The 23806-nt window shown below is 46.0% G+C and overlaps 1 protein-coding gene across 2 annotated transcripts in view; it reads left to right on the forward strand.

The window, feature by feature from the left end:
- Window positions 1-23173: 23173 nt before the first annotated feature.
- TCERG1L (transcription elongation regulator 1 like) overlaps window positions 23174-23806 on the forward strand; it is a 621355-nt gene continuing 620722 nt past the window's right edge. For both annotated transcript variants that reach the window (XM_063962190.1, XM_063962191.1), the window contains exon 1: window positions 23174-23633. In XM_063962190.1, coding sequence (XP_063818260.1) covers window positions 23364-23633 — 270 coding nt within the window. In that variant the 5' untranslated portion in view covers window positions 23174-23363. The remainder of the gene's footprint in view (window positions 23634-23806) is intronic.

A 23806-nucleotide genomic window follows, 5' to 3' on the forward strand; every position in this document is an offset into this window, starting at 1 on the left:
GCAGCCATGGAACCCAGGTCTTTCATGGATTCTACCATAAAACCTGCTGAATCATGAATGTTGCGTAAATATAATTCCACATCACCCTTATCCATCATATCCAAATCCTCTAGTAAGGTAGCTGACCACTTTACTATAGCCTTTGCAATCCATGCACTAGCAATAGTGGGACATAATATGGCCCCTGAAGCAGTGTACATTGATTTAAGTGTGTTATCAATTTTTCGATCAGCCGGCTCCTTTAAGGCAGTAGATCCTGGAACAGGTGAAACCACCTTCTTTGAGAGTCTGGACACAGATGCGTCAACAATCATCAGGTTTTCCTATTTTTTTCTATCCTCCTCAGGGAAAGGAAACGCCACCTGTACCCGTTTAAGGATCTGGATTTTTTTCTCAGGGTTTTCCCATGCTTTCTCAAATATAGCATTCAATTCCTTTGCAGGGAAGGTTAGTGAGGCTTTTTTATTTTCAGTGAAAAAAGCCTCCTCAACCTGCTCAGGTGTGGTATCATTAATATGTAACACATCCCGGATAGCCTCTATCATCAATTGCACCCCCTTTGCAAGTCATGCAGACCCCCGCAACACATCCCATCACCGTCTGTGGTGTCAGAATCGGTATCCGTGTCATCCTGCGTGACATGCACAAGCGCACGATTGTGGGGGTATATAGCAGAGAGCCCCGAGGTACCAGAAACGGGCCATACTGCCATAGAGTTCTGTAATACCTGGATTGCAGATTCATTACTTGCAACCCTGCCAGAAATCTGAGAAATCCAAGATTTGACAGAGGAAACCACTCAGGCTCCCTTGCTGGCATCTGTGCTAAACCAGTGCTATCCTGATTACATGGAATGGGATCATCCTGGGAGTCAAATCCTCTGCAGAATATGACACAGTGTCCCTGTACATAGCTAATGGAGACCACCATAGACTCCACACACACACAGGGGATGGCAGACAGAGTTTCCCCCCAATGGCAAGAGAGACAATGAGATTGGATCCAACCCACACACAGCGCTTTTATACCAAAGGGAGACCCCTTTTCAGCGCTGACTGTGTACCTTAATAGGATACACAGTCGTATTGCAGCCTCCCCCCCTTCTACAACCCCCTGGTACCGTTTGTAGATAGCTGAAGTTGCTGTGGAGGGACCTGATTCTCCTTGTCAGCGCTGTGCAGGCAGGAAAGTGGCGCTGAACGCTGCTGGGTCCACTCTGAGAAGAAGCTCTGCCCCCCTAATGGTGCTGTCTTCCCGCTCTTCATCAGATTATACTGGCCTGAGGATTTAGTGCTGGCTGAGATCTGGGGACCCTGACAGGCTTCTGGACCAGTGTAGGGTGTTGCGCTGGCTCAGGTCGCCCCTCATAGCGCCGCACCATGTACCGCTGAGCCATCCCCGGAGCGCAGGTAATACTGCACTCCTACCCTGATGCCGCCATCTTCACACCGAACCCCGCTTTCTAGGGGGGTCGGTGTCTCACTCGCCACCGATTCTTCAGCTCTACAAGGGGGTGGTGGCATGCTGCTGGGGCGAGCGGTCCCCTGTGGCGGAAAACGATCAGACCCCTCTGGAGCTCAGTGTCCAGTCAGCGGAGACAGTGGCTCAGACCCTGCAGGCCGGACACTGCTCTCTCCCTCAGTCCCTCGCTGCAGGGAGGCTGTTGCCAGCATCCTCCCTGTAAAATAATAAACTCTAAATAAAACTTTTTTCCAGGACAACTCAGTAGAGCTCCCCTAGCTGTGACCGGCTCCTCCGGGCACATTTTCTAAACTGAGTCTGGTGGGAGGGGCATAGAGGGAGGAGCCAGCCCACACTCTCAAACTCTAAAAGTGCCAATGGCTCCTGGTGGACCCGTCTATACCCCATGGTACTAATGTGGACCCCAGCATCCTCTAGGACGTAAGAGAAAAGGCCACTGTGACATTTTCCCGGAGACCAGTGCCAGAATCTACTCCATTGCACCACCAGCTTGAGAGAAGGGAGCCCAGATGGGGACTGCACACAAGCCCTCAACTCACTCAATACACCCCTGATAAATACACATAATTTGTCACTAGTCTCAAGCCAATAACTAAGAGCACAGCATAAAGGATGGGACTTTCCTAGTGCAGCAATAGGGAGCACTGAAGTTAGGCAGAAATTCTGCGGTGTTTTCCTGTAATAGTAGCTGTGACGAAAATCTGTGCCAACTGTGCAGAAACAAATCCTGCTAACTCCATTGGTTAGAAACTCGATGACACAAAAGGTGCAGATATCATTTATAGGCCAAGGGTATATAGTCTATGGCACAGCCTCTTAAATTCTTTCATGTTGACCATCTTTGGGCCCTAGTTAAAAATAAGGAGTGACAGTAACTGTACTTCTTCCTGGTGAAATAATGACGGGTACACAAGTGGGTAATACTGTATCTAAAATGCAAATCCTCTCTAATGTCTGGATGACAAGCTAGTGGAATGAGCAGTGAATGAGCAGTTACTTCAGATAATAAAAAAATAAAAAATATATAATTGATCTAGGGCTCAATTTAAAGTAGAGATGTGCGGCGGACACTTTTTGTTTTTTATGTTTTGGTTTTGGATCTGGATCCCCGCTCGTGTTTTGTATCTGGATTGGTTTTGCCAAAACCACCCTTTATGGTTTTGGTTTTGGTCTTGGATCTGGATGATTTTTGAAAAAAACATAAAAACAGCTAAATTCACAGAACTTGGGGGTAATTTTGATCCTACGGTATTATTAACCTCAATAACATTAATTTCCAGTGTATTCTGAACACTGAGCACCTCACAATATTGTTTTTAGGCCAAAAGGTTGCACCAAGGTCGCTGGATGACTATACTAAGCGACACAAGTAGGCGGCACAAACATCTGGCACTAGGTGTGGCAGATAGGATGGCAGTTTTAAAAACTAGACCCCGAAGAGCACATAATACAAAGAATAAAAAGAGGTGCAAGATGGAATTGTCCTTGGACCCTCCCACCCACCCTTATGTAGTTTAAACAGGACATGCATAGTTTAATATACCCATCATTTCAGCGTCAGGTAGTCCCCCTGGACAAAGCTCGCCAAGTTCTCTGAATCATAGCTAGCTACAAACATACCACCTCCTTCTTTGATGACTTTTCCACATCATAAAAAGAGGAAGAGGACATTGACAAGAAGGTGATTAAAAATTAGAGAGGCACACGCAGTCAAGAAGAACACACAGGCTTTCACCTCCACTCCTATGTTGGTGTGGAACGGAAAGGACTTAAACCAAGCAAATATATAATTAATTACCACATTAGTGGACAAACTGAAAAACTAGGGGCCAAAGCCTCCAAATTTGTACCCCCTTCTTCACTTTTTTCAGGGATAAAGATAATCTCGGATTTAATGCTGGGATGCAAATGAACTGGAGTATACCACAGGATCAAGATTGGATATTTCTGCAGCGGGGTACACTGGTATTCCACAGGGAATAACATCAGAGTGTAGAGTAGGATCTTGATCCGAGGCACCAACAGGCTAAAAGCTTTAACCATAAAAAGAGAGAAAAGGCAGCGCTACCAAATAAATATAAAATGGATTGTCTGTAAGGTGTACACTGGTGCCTTATTCAAACAAACCACATTACCATCAGAATCCTCATCGTCAACTTCCTCCACAGAGCTAGCTACACCCATATCCTCCTCATCCGGGTGTACTTATACAGTGCTCCTCCCAACACTTGCATACAGTGTTGTGAAGGTCATGCCTAGACATAGCAACCGCGGACAGTGTCAGCACCCCTGTATTTTCACAACACCCCTGTAATTCTACAGCATACAGGACCAATGTACTTTTATTTTAACAACAGCACCCCTGTATTTTTACAGCATACAGGACCAGTGTACTTTTATTTTAACAGCAGCACCCCTGTATTTTTACAGCATACAGGGCCAGTGTACATTGATTTTTACTGCACCCCAGTATTTTTACAGCATACAAGACAGGCCCAGTGTACTTTTATTTTAACAGCAGCACCCCTGTATTTTCACAACACCCCTGTAATTTTACAGCATACAAGACCAATGTACTTTCATTTTAACAACAGCACCCCTGTATTTTTACAGCATACAGGACGAGTGTACTTTTATTTTAACAGCAGCACCCCTGTATTTTTACAGCATACAAAGCCAGTGTACATTGATTTTCACTGCACCCCAGAATTTTTACAGCATACAAGACAGAGCCAGTGTACTTTTATTTTAACAGCAGCACCCCTGTATTTTTACAGCATACAGGGTCAGTGTACATTGATTTTCCCTGCACCCCAGAATTTTTACAGCATACTAGACAGGGCCAGTGTACTATTATTTTAACAACAGCACCCAAGAATTTTTACAGCATTCAAGACAGGGCCAGTGTACATTTATTTTACTGCACCCCAGAACTTTTACAGCATACAAGACAGGGCCAGTGTTCATTTATTTTACTGCACCCCAGAATTTTTAAAGCATACAAGACAGGGCCAGTGTACATTTATTTTACTGCACCCCAGAATTTTTACAGCATACAAGACAGGACCAGTGTACATTTATTTTACTGCACCCCTGAATTTTTACAGCATACAAGGCAGGGTCAGTGTACATTTATTTTACTGCACCCCTGAATTTTTACAGCATACAAGACAGGGCCAGTGTACATTTATTTTCTCCTTCTGTCCTAGCAGGCTGCATCTCCTTCACAGTTGCATTACTGGGAGGAGGCGTGGCTATGGTCCCGATATGTCCCAGCCTCCTCCCAGTAATGCATTTGTGAAGGAGAGACAGCCGGCTAGGACAGAACAGAAGATGGGAGGAGGACACAGCACCCTGCGGAAGCAGACTATTTTTTAAGAAGATGCCATCTGCGTGGATTTGGAGGTAAGCGCTCATCCGCACTGGGGTGGGGGGGCTAAAAAAAGAAAGGAGGCCGGCGCCATGGGGGTGCCAAAATTATTTTTTTTCTATGCCCCCCCAACCTAAAAACATTCTGGCGCCCCTGAACACAGGTGTCATAAGGCGAGCTCACAGAAGACAGAACCCTCTGCATCTTTGAAATACATAAAACATTTACAAATCATAAACACGATGCATGTAAATGAAACAGAAATAAGAACTGCAGCATTAAAAATATATATTGCCCTTAAAATATGGATAGGAACCTAAAAATGATGCTGTAAAAAGCATGAGATGTGATGATCGGGTAATAAAAAATAGTATCCCCATAATGTATATCACAAAGGAGACATTACTCAAAACCCGTCTACTGGATGAGCTGTGTATTTCATTTGCCCTAATTTGCTCAACATAGGCACTTCAATACTGTCTATTAAGAGATACATTATTGAGAACTTGGGTAATGGAGCACAGAGATCAGCTGAAACGTCCTTCAACAAATGGGCTTGCTCAGCATATTATTTGTTAAAAGACAAAATTTGATATTTTAAAGTTTTACTAATTTGGAGCATAATGCATTTCTATGGATTACAAACAAATATTGCAGATTAAACCCGTTTCCTTAGTTGCCTAATTTTTCCTAATTCATGCAAAGCTAATTGCTGATTGGTAAACAGATTTCTGCATAATTTTATTTTTTAACTTTTATGTATACAACCCCCTTTATCACATATGTTACATCCATCACTTGCACAGCAGGACAGTGTACAGCTGAATGAAGTCCATCAGAAAGAGGTGACAAATACATAAAAAACACTTAAGCGACAATGGGTTTTTGATGGGGTCTTCATGCATCTTTAGTTTATGTGACTCAGTGGTGACTCCACTGAGTCACATGACTGTGGAGAACTTTCAAAATGAGTATACTGGTCATGTGGTCTCTGAGATTCTCTGACAATGCAGGAAATCAGTAAATGGTGGGTTTGTAATCCTGGCAGGATTTTCCGGTGGCCAACATTGGGGGTCATTCCGAGTAGTTCGCTCGCAAGCTGCTTTTAGCAGCTTTGCACACGCTAAGCCGCCGCCTACTGGGAGTGAATTTTAGCTTATCAAAATTGCGAACGAAAGTTTCGCAATATTGCGAAAAGACTTCTCTGTGCAGTTTCTGAGTAGCTCGAAACTTACTCTGCCAGCGCGATCAGTTTAGTGCTTGTCGTTCCTGGTTTGACGTCACAAATACACCCAGCGTTCGCCCAGACACTCCTCCGTTTCTCCAGCCACTCCCGCGTTTTTCCCAGAAACGGTAGCGTTTTTTCACACACTCCCATAAAACGGCCAGTTTCCGCCCAGAAACACCCACTTCCTGTCAATCATATTACGATCACCAGAACGAAGAAAAAACCTCGTAATGCCGTGAGTAAAATACCAAACTGCATAGCAAATTTACTTGGCGCAGTCGCACTGCGGACATTGCGCATGAGCATTAGCGACTAATCGCTCCGTTGCGAGAAAAAAATACAGAGCGAACAACTCAGAATGACCCCCATTGTTATTAAAACACTGAAAAAGCAAAGTTTAGAATATACTAAATTTTTATTGACTTCTCCCTGTCTATAGTGTAATATTGCTGGCACCTGCCATCACAGTCACTTTTTTATTCTGCACAACACACTTACCCACTGCGAACTTGACCTTGAATCCTTTGTTTTCTAGGATACTTATGGCAATGAGGCTGGTCGCTAAATCTGGCACAAATAATACATCCTTGATGTCTGTGACAATGGTTTCACTTTTAATTCTTAAGGCCCATACACACTGGGCGATTTTGAGCTGAAACAGCTCACTTTTGGTGTGTTGAGCTGCTTTCAGCTCAAAGCTGCCCAGTGTGTATGCACAAGCAATGAGCGGTGAGCGCTGATGCGCGCTCCCGCTTCATCACTGGCGGCCGCCGTTCATCTACTGGTATTACCAGTAGCTGAACGGCGGGGTGGCCCGCTTTTCATAGCATCCTGCTATGGAAAGCCGCTCACACCCGCTGACATCGCTGGGCAGGGGGAAAAGCGCTTAGTGTGTATGCACCTTTAAGTGCACTGTGATTTTCACGGCTATTGTGGCTGTAAGGACCTTACGTCCAATCTCTCTGTCAACTTCATTAGGATATGGATTGTAGCCTGTATCATTTGTGATATCTACAGTTTTTTCTGCTTCAGCTGAATCTCCTAAGCAAACTTCCATGTGGCATAATTCTCGGAACCCCTCAATTTAATGAAGGTCACGCTTGCTGCTGCACTGTGGATTTTCTGTACTGGTTCGAATGCAGGACTTCACTATATTCTTCATACTTAGGGTACTTGGCCCATAACCCATTGATATGACCTATTGGTGTAGAACCTGCCTGGTTTCAATAGTTATCTGTGGAATGTGAAATGGAGGTTAGACAACACAGTGGTGTATATACAGCAGTAATTGGTCTCACCTCTGAGATGCTAAGTACTGCACAACTGTGTACTGAACGTAGTGACATGTGATGAGTAGTGCAGGCGCTGTGATGTCATCCTGCTAGTGTCACTGATCAGAGAGGAGGACCATGGGGAACATGTGTACCCTCTAACATTTTCACCTATGTAAAGTATAGAAACCACCACATATGCTAAGCAGAGGGTTTGAAACTTGCGTGCCATCCTGCTCAAGAAAATCACCTGCCTATGGCTACAGTGTTGGCATGCATATTTTTTTTTATGCGAAAATTCTCAAGAATATTTTCAAAATATTCAACCCCACCCCCTTCCTTACAATATTATCCAGTCTTATTCCTTTAACAACTAAACTGACGATTTATTTGGCCAAAAAACGCTCCAAAATCAGGATTTTTTTTATGAGTGAATTAGGTGAAGAACATGAATTTAACCCTATCCAAAAGGATTTTAGCTGAAAAAAATAAAAAAATATATTTTTTCTTTAAAAAATTAATCTTTTTTCCAAACATCGAAACATCGATCGGGAACATCGTGACCATCGGAATATCGTGACATATTGCGGCTTTCATTTTGAAAGCTGGGACAGCCTCCAGGCATACTGGGGTCTGGGGGTGGCTTGGGAGGGTTAATTTACACTCCCCGGCGGTCGCCATTGTCTGCAGCTGCTGGAGAAGGGGGAATCCTGCCATGCTGACCGATCAGCGGTGATCGGCAGCACGGCAATCAGTAAGGGAGAGTGCCGGGAGGAAGAGGGACCTTCCAGTCCTCTGACAGCAGCAGAGGATGGAAGTTTCCCTTCCCTGCCGCTGCTAACACTCTCTATCTGACTGGTCGTATCCTGTGCGACCGGGTCAGATAGAGCACTTGCAGGCATGGTCCCATCTGATTAAGCCTATGCTGTTAGTGGACAAATTGTGGGGATAAAGAGTGTTGTGTGTCCCCCTGAAATTTCCACTAACAGCACTAGGCTTTACCAGCCAGGGAATGCTGGCACATATGGTTCTCTAAGTGCCAGCATACCATTGTAGCCCTTAAAATTGGACATTACAAGGGTACAGATGTGTCCCCATACAGCTAGCCTCAATAAGACATGCAGTGGGAGATACCTGACTTAATTGAGCAAGTCGGGTACAACTCCATTAGCGTTAGGCATCTTCTTTCCCCGAGCCGAAATGCCATGTGACTATGATGCACCAGAAGACTGTACTGAATAATTTGATATGCGACTGTATATGATGCACAATAGAACTTAGCATGGAAAAACGCCACAGACACTGTATCACAGCATTTTTATAAAGATTCAGAGACTCAGGGGGACATTTGCTAAGCAGTGATAAGAGCAGAGAAGTGAGCCAGTGGAGAAGTTGCCCATGGCAACCAATCAGCACTGAAGTAATATCTATAATTTGCATACTATAAAATTATACAGAGCTGCTGATTGGTTGATGGGGCAACTCCTCCACTTGGTCACTTTTCCGCTCTTATCACTGCTTAGTAAATGTCCCCCTCAGTCGGAAACAGATTATAAATGTCACAAATCAGATTAATCAGCGCAGACATTCGGTATGTCCTAGTCACATCGCGTTGCACTTAAGAGACATTCTCTCCCAAAAAAGACGCAAAATGATGCTCGGCACCAGCACACCTGGCGTGCCAAGAGGGGCTGTTTTCAGCGGATGCAGCAAATATGTATGAGGACACATCTGTTGCTATTATAGGTAGGAACCATTGTGCATCTGTTACAAAAAAATCCTTTTCTTTATTACAATTTATTAATCCCACACCCGATGCATTTTTTTGGGGGGGGTTAATATTTTTTGGGGAACCAATGTTTGATTTTTTTGTAATGTAAAAACAAATAAATCCTGCACAGATTCTAGGGAGCCGCGCAACGCTTGTATACTGCGTAAGTATTACTTCACTATAGGGGTTTATATACAGATGGGAACCAACAGCAGCTCCATTTAGAAGGTCAAAATGACTTTTAGTAAATGCTGTATACTTAAATTAGAACTTTCAATCAATCTGTGGTAGATTCTGTCAGTTTTTAAACCCCTACAAAATTGATGTTTAGCAAATTTAACCCATGGGGGTAATTTTTCTAAAGGTCAAACTGAACTGACTTTTTAAACCAATCTGAACCGATGTTGTGTTTTAGGGGCTAAATTACATATTTACTAACAGACAATTTTTCTTTACGTTGATTTGTAAATGTTAGTATATGTGTTAGTAAATGTGTGGTCCCGGAGCTTATGCAGCCCTGAGGTGAGTGCCTTGCCCTTGCCAGTGGTGGTAATTTTCAAAATGTCCCATTGTTTCTCTGGTGCAGATGTGAAAGGCAGGTCCTGTAATCACTCTCCACTTACCAGTAAGTGCTGCAGCTCACCTCACCATTCTGCTTGTGGACACGTGATTGCAGCACTTACCGGTAAGTGAAGAGTAAAACTCCAGGATTAGGAGCCTCTGGGGTAAAGAGGTTTCTAAAGAACCTTCTGACACTCTACTAGAGTGGGGAATCCCTGAGGGTGACACTGCATTCACCTTCTCCATAATATACGTGCACCAAGTGTGAGTGGACTAGGATAGCACTGTGACTTATCCGAGAGTCTACTCATAGTGTATACTCTACACTTATATAATAACATTGTGTTTACACTCACACCATACTAACACTACCCATGATATCACTCACTACATCATACGTATTTCCCTACCCCGCTCAACACCCATATACAGTAGCAAGCCCACCATCAGCCTCACCAGGGGTCATCCTACATCTCCATGTGAGCGCTGGACACATTAATCGTTTTAAATGCATACGCATATACAAGTATGGACTACTTGGGTGTCCAGCAGCCCCACCACCCTCAAGAGGTTATCTATTTAGCGCTAGTGCCACAACCCCAATCACTGATATACACAATGTTGACATGGGGCAAATGTAACCAAGTGAGAGTTTCAAAAAGTGAGAGATTTGGTAAGGTTTTGCAGCTTTTTTTTAAAGTGGCAATCATTTACACAGCAAGATCAACCTGGTTTTGCGGTGTAAATGATTGCCACTTTAAAATAAACTGAAAAGCCTTACCAAATCTCTCACTTTCTGAAACTCTCACTTTATTACATTTGGCCCATGGTCTTAATGGTGGCATGATCATTAGAGTGCATTTCAACAGCCACAATTTTCACATACTGTAGTGGTTTTTCATAATTTAAGCCATAACCTAAATCTAGCACAGGAATGTGCTGTCGGCATTGTAAATGCGGACACACACATAAAGTCATCATAATGACCATGAACATGTTAACATACAGTAATGTCCATGTCAACTTTCTGAATTTCAACATTCTGAATGCTGACATTATGACTGGAGATTGAATATAAAATAGAATTGTTTTAGATTATTCATGTACCATACACAGGCTTGGACTGGCCCACAGGGGTACAGGGGAAACCACCGGTGGGCCCTACTGCTTGGTGCCGCACCTCCTCCTCTAAGGATCAGGTTCCAGACTGTGCACTTAAATTATACATTATACATATGTTACCTTATTCTGGACTATGGTGTATATTCTACAGTGCATTGCTGTTATTAATCTGGTACATTATCATGCATGCAGCAGCTGAATTTACTGTATATATTTATAAAGGGGCCCAGACATTGCACTCTCTAATGGTTAGTCAAACCAATGTCTCTCTAATGGTTAGTCAAAACCAACACTCCCTCCTCCGACTGACCACACCCCTAACATAGGCCCCTACCACTGCATTCCCCCGGTGGGCCCTACATGCCCCAGTCCGACACTGACCATACACGTGGTAATGTGTGAGAGGGGCTTATTCATCATGAAAAAACTGCAATGAGAATATTTTCGTTTTACATTGGCAATGCATTATCTCACAATTTTTTCATTATTAGTTATGGTCCCATCTTAAAATGATCACTCCCGAATAACTGGACTTTTTTTCAAAGTTAGTTATTCAGGAAGTGATAATTTTCCCCTCTGGCTGCCCGGCTTCAGAAGGGGACAATACAGCCACGGTCACCCTGAACCCCCCAGCCGGCACTGATTACCGGGGCGCACTGCAGCCACACACACAGACACCCCTCCCCCCACTGGCACCATATTGTCGACCCTGCAAGCTGCTGTGTAAACGGCATCTTGTGAAGAGATTCCGGGGCTGTTCACCTCTCAAGATGGTGAACAGTTTCACTTTCAAACTCCGAACATAAAGCATTTTCGGAGTTTGATGAATGTCCCAATTTCTACATCACCATACCATACCTCCCAACTGTCCCGATTTTCGCGGGACAGTCCCATTTTTTGGGGACTGTCCCGCTGTCCCACCCGCGGGCCGCAGTGTCCTACGGTGGTGGGGGGCAGTTGGGAGGCTCTGTCGCTTGCTGCCCTGCTTAGCAGAGCAGCGGTGAATAGACGCTGATGCGCACAGTGTCTATTCAGTGCAGACAGAGGGAGAGAGGGCATGCCAGCAGCTCTCAGAGCGCTAGGCATGCCCCCTCAGTGATGAAAACGTGGGCGTGGCTCCATGAAGTCACGCCCCTTTTCTTAGGCAACACCTCTTTTGGGAGCTCGTGGCTTCGCCGCGCGTGTGTTACCCTTTGTAAAGATGAAAAGTTGGGAGGTATGCCATACTACAGTATATTATGGGGTGTGTAGAAATTGTGACAAACTAAAGATAATAAATACGCCCCTAAGTCTGGAGAGAGATACATTTGAGTGAGATAAAGTATCAACAAATCATCTCCTGCCATTTTTCAAACACAGCCTGTAACATGACAGTTAGGAGCTGATTGGTTGGTACTTTCTCACTTGCCAAGCTTTATTAAATCTCCCCCATAGTTCCTGCTGCTTCTCCTATTCTGCTCTGTTAGGCCTGGGCTGTGAATGTGATTCCTGTTATAAAGCTAGAAGGGAAATAAATCAATGTGCTTCAACTAAATGGATCAGAAAATGAAACAGTCCTAAAAGGTTGAATGAAGTATCCAACTTCAAGTGTTTCTCCTAATAATAAAGTGAATTCACACATATGGTAGTATCCTATTAGTAGCGGTACTGTGCTATTAACCCCGATTGGCGGCATCCTTTTCTCCCGATTCTGGCACTTATCGGGGATTATGCTACGGGTACCTCAGGCATTTATATTTTTTCCGTGCTGGGTAAATACTGGCTTGCATCTGCATGTAACACAAATATTAGATTTATTTTCACACTGCAATTTAGATTTCAGTTTTGACACACCCTACCCAAATCTAACTCTCCCTGCCCATGTTATATCGGCCCCACCTGCGGTGCAACATGGTTTTGCCCAAGTGCACAGTTACAGTACTTGCTGGGGGTTTTTTTTGCTTTACTTCGACATCAGGTCCAATATTTCTTAAAAGTACGCATGTAGGGGGTTATTCAGATGTGGAAGCAAACCAAAAAAGCAAGCAACTGAGCAAAACCATGTTGCACTGCAGGTGGGGCAAGTGTAACACATACTTACCTACAGGGCCGTCTTAACAGCAGTGTAGGCCCCTGGGCACAGCAATGCACTGGGCCCCCTACCCATCCTCCAGCGGTAGGGATGGGGGGTGCTATCAGTGCAGCTTTGATGTACTGCGGGCGGTAGGGGGTGTTCTATCTTTCGCTCAGCATGTAGGACCTGTAACAGTAATTTCTGCTAATTACTCCTTTACTGCACAGATGGGGCAGGAAGGAGAACACTAAACTGTAGAAGGGGGCATTGGGCTGAATGAAGAAGCCCTGGTACATGACTTCCAGGGTGGTAGGGGGTGTTTAATACGTAGGGGAGGGGTGGATAGTGGAGTGGGCTTAATAGTTATAATTTTCTAGTGGGAGGGCAGCTTGCTTGAAAGCAGATATCTCAAGTTACTGAAAAAATATTTCTTAGCTTTGAATGGGATAAAACACTAGAGAGTCCCACCTTTCTGAAGATTCTGGGGACTTGGGGATCAGAGCTCAGTAGCCAGAGCAATTCACCAACGAAAATCTAAAACTGTATATTAGGCATGTGGAGCTGGAGCAGGGACCAGCTGCTTGAAGGCTGATATCTCTTGTTCTGGGCATAGTAGAGACAAGCTGCCAGTGTCGACCAAAAGGGGAGAGTCCCAGCTTTTGGCTTATACCCTCAGAAATACTCTAAGTCAGACAAAACCCGAGATATCTGAGTGGGAAGAGCAATTAAAAGGCTTGGTTTGCGACCACTGCTTTCAAGTCAGATATCTCCGGTTCCCCCGGGCCGATTTTCAAAAATCTGGTACCCCTGGAAAGAGGGGACCCTCGGCTACCAGCCTAGGGCCCTTTTGCTCCTGGGGCCCTTGGGCAAGAGCCCATTGAGCCCATCCGAAAAGACGGCCCTGCTTACCTACATTTTATTTCTCCTCTCCGGGAGAAGCCCGGAGAGGAGACGCTGCAGGTGTCTTCGGGGGGCAGGGCCGGACGGTGACATCACTAAGCACCGCCCCCCACATCGGGAAATGCCGCGATTCGCGAGTCCGCGGGAAGGGGGCGGGGCTAAAATGACGCGATTTGCGTCATTTTAACCCCTTCTCCACCCGCGGGAGGTTATCTCTCCATCCTGCTCGCATCACTAGGGTGCGAGCAGGATGCGGGAGACCTGCCCACTCTTCCGGGGGTGCGGGGGGCTACCCCAAAAAAGCCTCCCGCAGCTTCCAGGAGAGTAGGTAAGTATGGTGTAACATGTGCAGAGAGATTTAGATTTGGGGGTGAGGTGGTGTCAAACTGAAATGTAAATTGCAGTGTAAAAATAAAGCTGTGCAACATTTGTGGGCTACATGTAAAAGCAGCCAGTATTTACCCTGCACAGAAAAAATATATTTGCTCTCCTTGCATTGCAAAATGGTTAGTTCCAGAAACGAACTTACATGCTTTTTCTGCCTTGCTTCCAAATCCAAATCAGGCCCGTAGTGTGCTGCATAGATGTACAGTTGAAATAGGATAGTTGTACCATGAGCGCCCCATTTCCTTTTGTTAGTACTGTAGATCTTTGTGTGAATATCCCATTGCTGGCAGGGATGAATGGTCCTTAAGGGGGGTACACACGGAGAGATCCATGCTTAATTTCTAAGCAATCTGACAAGGTTGCTTGGAAATTATGGGGGTAATTCAGACCTGATCATGGCCCTCATTCCGAGTTGTTCGCTCGCAAGCTGCTTTTAGCAGCATTGCACACGCTAAGCCGCCGCCTACTGGGAGTGAATCTTAGCTTAGCAAAATTGCGAACGAAAGATTCTCAAAATTGCAAATAGAAATTTCTAAGCAGTTTCTGAGTAGCTCGACACTTACTCTGCCACTGCGATCAGTTCAGTCAGTTTTGTTCCTGGTTTGACGTCACAAACACACCCAGCGTTCGCCCAGACACTCCCCCGTTTCTCCAGCCACTCCCACTCCCACTCCCAGAAACGGCAGCGTTTTTTCACACACTCCCATAAAACGGCCAGTTTCCGCCCAGAAACACCCACTTCCTGTTAATCACACAACGATCACCAGAACGAAGAAAAAATCTCGTAATGCCGTGAGTAAAATACCAAACTTCTTAGCAAATTTACTTGGCGCAGCCGCAGTGCGAACATTGCGCATGCGCAGTTTGCGGAAAATCGCTGCGATGCGATGAAAAAGAACGAGCGAACAACTCGGAATGAGGGCCCATAGCAGCAATTTTGTTAGCAGTTGGTCAAAACCATGTGCACTGCAGGTGGGGCTGATATAACATGTGCAGAGAGAGTTAAGGTCCGTACACACTTAACGATAAAATGAGCGACGTCGCTTATTTTCCCCCTCCTTGAGCGTCGTCGCTCATTTTATCGTCAAGTGTGTATGCCGCCAGCGACAACCGATCCGCGGGTCGGCAACGATCGTTGCTGTCGGTAGGGCATGCATGAAGGATGTGGACTGTCGTCCACGACCTTCATGCAGGGCTGGCAGGGGCGTGACGTCACTGAGTGATATGAGCGGTCATATCTCTCAGTGTGTATAGTCGGCCGCCGACCGGCCGGCCCAGGAGGGGGAAACATTAGACGATGTCGCTCACAGAGCGACATCGTCTAATGTGTATGGACCTTTAGATTTGGGTGGATTATTTTGTTTCTGTGCAGGGTAAATACGGACTGCTTTATTTTTACACTGCAATTTAGATTTCAGTTTGAAGACACCCCACCCAAATCTAACTTTCTCTGCACATGTTATATCTGCCACCCCCCCCTAACAATTTTGCATTACCCCCTAAGCTTGGATCTCTCCGTGTGTATGCACCATAGCAATACGCGGTCCCTTGCGTTGCTATTGCTGGTACTAGACTGGCCTGCACGCAGGAACAATCTAGTGTCATCGCTCATTTTCCCACTGGGTGAAATGAGTGTTTCCCCGTCCGTCCGTCCGTCCGTCCGTTCCCCTTACCCCTCACTCAGCACACATTGCGCTGTGTGCTGAGCGGGGGGGAGAGATGTGTGCTGAGCGTTCACGCTAGATCATTCAGCACATATCTCCGGGAGAAATCTCCCAGTCTGTATGGCCCTTTTAGAGGTTGCTGACATGACATGTAACGAAACATTTTCTCTATTTACTTTTCACTTCTAAAGTGCCACCTTCTCTACCAAATGACCTTATTATCAGATCCGTGATGCCCCTGTATCTATTTTTGTGCAGCAAGGAGCTTCAAACTCCTATTTACAGACTTTTACTGCTGTGTTGAGTGGTATAATTACAGTCAGAGATGGAGATGTAGCTGTTTCTGTGTCCGAGATAATATAGAGTCGGGGACGTTGCTGCCTCACATCACACATGATCTGGACAGTGAAGACTGGGACTGGTGTGAGGCTGCAGGTGAATTACTGTATACTATTGGATGAAGGCTAAACTACATATAGCATTGCAGAGCAGAGGTGCCAAAATATTCAGCCTTTCTCAGGTCATAAGGTGCCTTGTGGGAAATATCATTATTACCATCATTTTTTTCCGAATTATATGTGGACATTTCCTTTAAGGCAGTCAGACATGCAGAAAGCAGAACAAATTATTCTTGACTGCTTCAAACTAGGAGCTGTCATTGACAAAATAGAGGCAGCATCTGCATAAATGAATGCACTTACTGCATGGGAAGAGATATTTGTACATAGTTACCAACACTGTAAAATAGTTTCCAGGGACACTTTGCTGCTGACAGGGCGCGTCTAGGCACGTCACAAGCAATTTCTCAGGGAACTTTGGAGAAATGCGATTCAGATTGTGTCACATTTCCTTAATTTGATCATATCTCTCTCACGTCTGTATTTTAGATGAGTTTCGTCAGCTATCAGCTCAAAGCCTTGAAAATAAGAGCAGATTACAAGAATCACATCGGCATTAAATCATACTTACCTACTTATAATACGCTGCAGGGAACTTCGAGTAGCGGGCTGTGACATAATCAAGCCCCGCCCCCACATCGGGAAAGCCGAAATTTGTGGATCCGCGGTAAGGAGGCGGGGCTAAAATGATGCAATTTGCATCATTTTTACCCCACCCCACGCACTCGCAAATACTGGAATATCTCTCCATCCTGCCCACTTCACTAGGGTATGGGCAGGATGCAGGAGATCTGTCTGCTCTATCGGGTGCGGGGGGGGGCTACCCCAAACATTGGGAGCCTCCCGCAACTTCCGGGAGAGTAGGAAAGTATGCATTAAATACTGTACTAGCAACATCTCCGTGGTCAACAATATTCCAGGCAGTGGTGCAAGTGTGTGGGTACAGCGTACCCTTAAGAATTTCATACCGATGGGCTGCCACTCCTCGCCGGTCCGTCCCTCCCTCCCTCCCTCTGCTCTTCACTGCCGCACTGCCGCTGATGTGAGGGGAGGAGAGCGCAGCCTGCGCCTCTCCTGCCCCTCAGTGTCTTCGTTCAATTCAACGCCGCCCGTGAGCCAATCAGTGCTCGCGGACTGGCAGCCAAGGCTGCCGGACCGCAGGCTTTGATTGTCTCACGGATCAGTGCTGCTTTGAACTAAGACACCCGTACCCGCCGGAGACTGAGGGGAAGGAGAGGCGCAGGCTGCGCTCTCCTCCCCTCACACACACACACAAAGGACAGCAGCAGCGGTGAGCAGCGCTGGGGGGGCAGGGGGGGTGCATGTATACCTGGCACTGGGAGCATATCTGGCTCTGGGGGGGCATGTATACCTGGCACTGGGATCATATCTGGCACTGGGGGGACATGTGTATCTGGCACTGGGAGCATATCTGGCACTGCGGGACATGTGTATCTGGCACTGGGATCATATCTGGCACTGGGGGCATATCTGGCACTGCGGGACATGTGTATCTGGCACTGGGATCATATCTGGCACTGGGGGCATATCTGGCACTGCGGGAAATGTGTATATGGCACTGGGGGCATATCTGGCACTGGGGGGACATGTGTATCTGACACTGAGGGCAAATCTGGCACTGTGGGGACATGTGTATCTGGCACTGGGGGCATTTCTGTATCTGGCAGTGTAAGGCAATGTATATCTGGCATTCTGGGGGCATTTGTGTATCTGGCACAGTGAGGCAATGTGTATCTGGCATTCTGGGGGCATTTGTGTATCTGGCACAGTGAGGTAATGTGTATCTGGCACTGTGGGGCAATGTGTATCTGGGACTGTGAGGCATTGTATATCTGGCACTCTGGGGGCATTTGTGTATCTGACACTGTGGGGCAATGTGTATCTGGGACTGTGAGGCAATGTGTATCTGGCATTCTGGGGGCATTTGTGTATCTGGCACAGTGAGGCAATGTGTATCTGGCACTGGGGCATTCGTGTATCTGGCACTTTGGGGCAATGTATATCTGGCACTGTGGGGCAACGTGTATCTGGCACTATTTGGGTCATATGTGTATCTGCCCCTCCCCCCATATGTGTATCACGCCCCCATTTTCATTGGCCACACCCCATATGGAATTTGGCTACACCCATTTTTTGGCGCGCGCACACAGTACCTGTAAGACATTTTTTCTACTTGCACCACTGATTCCAGGGAAAAATCTCTTAAATCCTTGGGAATTATAGACCGTTGGCCGCTATATTTGTATAAAGGTCCACTTACATTTTTATTGATGCTAATATTATTAAGATTGGGGCCAATGCAGAGCTGCCCATTTAAGGAGTTTTATGCATTTCAGACATATTTCCACTTGCGATTGGAAGGGTATTACTGGTTGTTCTAAAGAGAATAAAGATCAGAAAGAGCGTGATCACAGTGTTGCAGACTGTGCGTGCAGAGTTGTCTGGAAGCGCAAAAAATGCCAGCTTTCTAATGCATCTTTGAAATGTATTGATTCAAGGGATTGGATACAATATACCGGCACACACCAACGCAACAGTCTCAATCTCGGTAGTGGATCACCAGCGGTCAAAATCCAAGCAGATTTAGATGAGTATTGTAACCCTAACCATAGCCAACCCCTCCTATAGCCTAACCTTAACCGCCCCCCCAAGCAGCCTAACCCTAACAGTCCCTTCCTGCATCCTAACCCTTACTGCCCCCTGCGGCATAACCTTATCCTCCCCCCCTGCAGCCTTCTTCTAACTGCCCCCTGCCCCCCCCCCCCCCCCCGCAGCCTAACCATTACAGGATGATCCAGCAGCCTAGTCCTAACTGCTCCCCGGCAGCTTAATTCTATCTGCCACCCCAGCAGCCTTCACCAAACGCCCCCCCCCCCCCACGCAGCCTAGCCCTAACTATTCCCTCCAGCAGCCTAGCCCTAACTGCCCCCCGCAAATTAATTCTAACTGCCTCCCCCTCCTGCAGACTAACCCTAATCAACCCCAGTTGCAGCCTATCCCTAATCATCCCCCCTGCAGCCTAACTCTAATTGCCCCCTGCAGCCTAAACCTAATTGCCCTCTGCAGCCTAAACCTAATTGCCCCCTGCAGCCTAACCTTAACCGCCTCCCCTGCAACCTTCACCAAACTGTTCCCTCCAGCAGCCTAACCTTAACCACACCGTAGCCTAAACCTAACTGCCCCCCCCCCCCCCTAACCCTAATCGCCCCCCCTTCCCACAGCCTAACCCTATCGGTCCCCTCCCGCAGCCGAACCCTAACCCTCCTGGTAGTGCCTAAATCTTATCCTGAACCTTAACCCAAAAAAAACCTCACCATCTGGATTTTGGCCACTGGGATTTCAGAGCAGGGATTGTGACCAGCAGGATGGTGAGCGCCGGTATCCTGGATCCATCCCGGTTCAGGAGAGCACTGATGAGAATGATGATGGGTTTTAAATCAAATGTGCAGATAACGGGCAAGCACAAGATGCATATACAGATGTGTCCTTTTTTACTGTGGCCAAATAGCCCCCCTCCTTGCACCAGGTCCCGTTTGACTCAACCATGCTGAGCATTTTATTACTCAATATCTGCATCTTATTATATTTGCTTAGATAGAACAACTGGGAGCAACAGAACAGCATTACACTGACCACTGGGGTGTGGGACATTTGTACGTCTGTGTGTCTGAATATGTATACTAAGTGCTACCATGCAGCAGCCATGCCAAGCTCCATTGTGCTTCATCTGCGGCTTCGTACGTCTTTAAAACTAATTCCTGTGCTGGTAAAGTCGCAGTCCAGCGCCTGTAGTGCACTGTGAGTGGTGTTTCGCTGTAAGCCACTTCCCTCGGAGCGTTTCAGCCACACCAGGCGTCTCACGCCGTATGGCATAAAGACACCCAGTGTAGGAGGACACACCAGTAACTGCATACCGTAAAATATATACATTAATTTCCTTACATGCAAAGCAGGTGCACCTGCGACCAAGTTGTGATGGACTCTGCATCAAGCCCTCTACGTGTAGTGGATAAAACACTGATCACAGTGGATGGCTGGTACCTGCTTTGCACACTCCGTGTGCCTATATTGGAGTAGCTGGGCATGTAGAATTGCAGCTTAGTCTCATACAAAGATGAGGATTTATGTTTCTGTTGGTTAGTGTTGTGCTGTTTACCAGAACTGCAATCTGCTTCTGCTGAATATTTCCCCTGCCGAGTAGCACAGGGATGGCGTACTACAGGAACAAAGTGAGGAATGCTTGGCACGATGAAAACAGCATTCCGGCTGAAGCCATCATAGTTATAACAGATGCAGTAAACTGATAGGAGCATGCTCTGAATGTCAGTTATTGTTGGGCAGATTTGAATGATGTGACACTGATGCTATAGGTTGATGAACAGGTGTTTGTTTCACAGCGTTGGAATCGTGACGTTGTGTGCAAGATATAAGTGGGTGTTTAACTTTAATTGCATTGTTCAGACAGGTATGAAAATGAACAAAACTTGATGATTCACAATTTGGGGCTAATCAGAGCTGGATTACGGGGGGAAGGGGGGGCTGGGGGCAGGGCAGGCAACAGGGGGGGGGGGGGGGGGTCAAAGGGGACACCTGTACTGGGCCGCAAGGATCAGAGGGGCCCCAAGTATATGCCACTTAGTATCCGGCAGGGATGTGAGCAGGGAATCATCACTGAGTTATTGGGGAGAGACAGACCGTGGTGGGTGTGGGGGAGGAAGGAGAGATATACAGAACATATTTATATATCTGTATACTGTAGATAAATAAATAAAAATATATTTATTTAATAACAGTTTATTATATAGCGCAGCAAATTCCATTGCTCTGAAGGGGCCCCAGAAATATCACTGTACCAGCCCCCAAGATGTCTGCTGCCGGTCCTGGCTGGGGGAAAGTACCCAGGGCTACCATCCCAAAAGGCCCCCCACCACGCCACAGATCATATCTCTCTTACAATCTTACATTAAATGATAGACAAACTTTTTCAAGGTGTTTCTTTGAGAATTGATTCATCAGATGCAAAATGCTTATATTTGTAGAAGTTGAAAATTTTAATTGAGGCAATCAGTTCAAAGATTGTTTTCCTTCCTCAACATACACGATGGTCGTGATGGTCCGTATTCTGTGTAGCACGGTGCTGGGACCACATTAGTGTCTGTCAGGGCTGCCATTAGAAATTGTGGGGCCCGGGACTGACAAAAGACCTTTATATAATCAAAATCATAAGAAAAGTTAGTGCAGATCGCAAGGTGAAAGTCACCTTGCGATCCCGATGCGATGCCGATGTGCAGGCAAGTCAATTTTGACTATCTCGTAGTAAAGATAGTCAAAATTGACACTTAGCCAAAATCGCACATAGTCAGTATCGGAAGCACACTCATTATGTGCTTGCATTGCCGACCTAGCTCCTGTCGCATAGTGAGAATCGGGATTAGCCCCAATCTCACTGTGTGTATGTACCTTAAGGTTCTTCCCACTACTCTCTATATGATTGCACCGGGTTATGTGGGTTATTCAGTAAATTCTTTCTATTGCATGCTGGAGACCGCCCGTCGAAGAGCAAGACCTCCCAGCATGGTGAATTGCCTGCCCAGTGGCTGCAACTGCAATTTAATTGCAGTTGGAGCAACTGTGGATGACCCCCTGCAGCCGCAGCTAGGCTGCGTATGCAGGTGGTCCGCTGCCATTTTTCCCATCGGAGCGTCTGTGTGTGATGTCACACAGCCGCCCCAATAACACAGCCGACCTGCACCTATTTTCTCCACGCCGCCCCTGCAATGGTCTATCACCACCTCCTGCCAGCCCCGCGAATGCTTCTGCCTGTCAATCAGGCAGAGACATTCGCAGCCAATGCGATCCAATCGCAATGGCCGGGAGCGCACGTGAAGGACAGGACCTGACACTACCAGAGGGGAAAGTGTGGGCGTATCTCGAATAACCCCTTATATTAGGAAAAAATTGCCTAAACCCAGGACTAGTTGCAGTAAAAGTTGTTGACTATGATAAGTGCAGGAAAAGCTCTGTGATAGAGACCTTTGACAACATAAAAATAAACCTGAGAAACTATTTTAAATGTTCATTTCAAAAGCCAAATTTGTGCTTACTGCACCTATCTGAGCCTCCAAAAAAGTTTAACTGGGAGCCTTAATGTACAAAATCAGTTGTATAAAAAAGACATACATCTGTCAATGACATAAACCATGTAGATAGTGAAAGTATCTCTCTCTCTCTCTCCTCTCTCTCTCTCTATATATATATATATATATATATATATATATCCCTCCAAAGGCGGCACTCAAAGGTTCAAAAAAATGACACAAGTCGGCTGTTTTTAAGGCTTAAAAACAGCCGACTTGTGTCATTTTTTTGAACCTTTGAGTGCCGCCTTTGGAGGGATATATTACGTGGAGCCGTGCAAGCTTACATGTGGAAGGCACCGGGTGCAGTATGTGATTTATGTCAGCGGAGTGCCGGAGTTGGAGGAATATATATATATATATATATATATATATATAATGCTGTGAGCTTTAGACCAGGTAGCATACCTGAAGTTTAACACTACTGTGATAGCTATTTTGAGCAACAGAGTGGAACCTGCAGTATAGTGGGATCCCATGTCGGGGGCTGCAGGCTAAAATGCATTGATCAATACATGAACTAAAACGCCACTGTTTATTATTGTTAATATAGTGAGTGCAGAGCTCCTGTGAAATTTAAACAATGTGGTCACATACCGTGTTGCACTCCAAATCAAGGAATAGGTGAGTACCATGGAATAGGGCTTTTTCTTATATATATATACACACATACACACGTCAACTGACAGCAGTGAGTCTCATCAGTAGGTATGATGTGCTTGCAGGGTAGCAGGGAGGGGGTGAGGATTGCTAAGTGAGATGGGGAGGGAGGAGACTGCCTGCCTGGCTACTGAGCAGTGAAGTCTTATTCCACACTTCTCCTCTACACAGCAGAGCGGCATGCAGGACTCCTGCTCTCACTGCTGTTTGGATGTTAGAAGCACAAACACTGCTGGAGACTTCTGCTGCAAGATAAAGGGTAGCCTGGTGGCATCTTTTGCCCAGCTCCATTCTGTGGGATTCAAAGTCTATGTGCAGTTGGATATATAAGATGTAGGATGCTCCCCATTTCAAGAATCAAGCGACAGCCCTTTCTCTGGCCACTGAATGCTGAACCAGCTCCCTGGATTTGTATGATCCCAGATACACCTGGTGTCTTTCGGATAGGTGCGGTGCCCCCTCCATTTATTGTGTCCTGCCCTCACCCATCTCCTTTGCTGCAGGGGGTACCTGCCTGGCAAGTCCCTTGTGACCCCTTCCTACCTTTGATGTCTGTGCCCACTGCACCAGAACCTGCTGTGCACCAATTTCCTTTGGCAAACGGGCAGGTAAATTCCCATTTAGTCTAAACGTGCATGTTTTGCAAAAATAAAAAAAATAAAAAAGACAATCGGATAATATTTACATTGTAAATGTAGCAGACAGATAATTTAATTTTTTCAGAATTCTTTGCAACTGGAAATCTTCCACAAATATAACTTTTTTTTTTTTTTAGTTGCAG

The sequence above is a fragment of the Pseudophryne corroboree genome, chromosome 3 (assembly GCF_028390025.1).
Source record: "Pseudophryne corroboree isolate aPseCor3 chromosome 3, aPseCor3.hap2, whole genome shotgun sequence".
Classification (NCBI taxonomy): Eukaryota; Metazoa; Chordata; class Amphibia; order Anura; family Myobatrachidae; genus Pseudophryne; species Pseudophryne corroboree.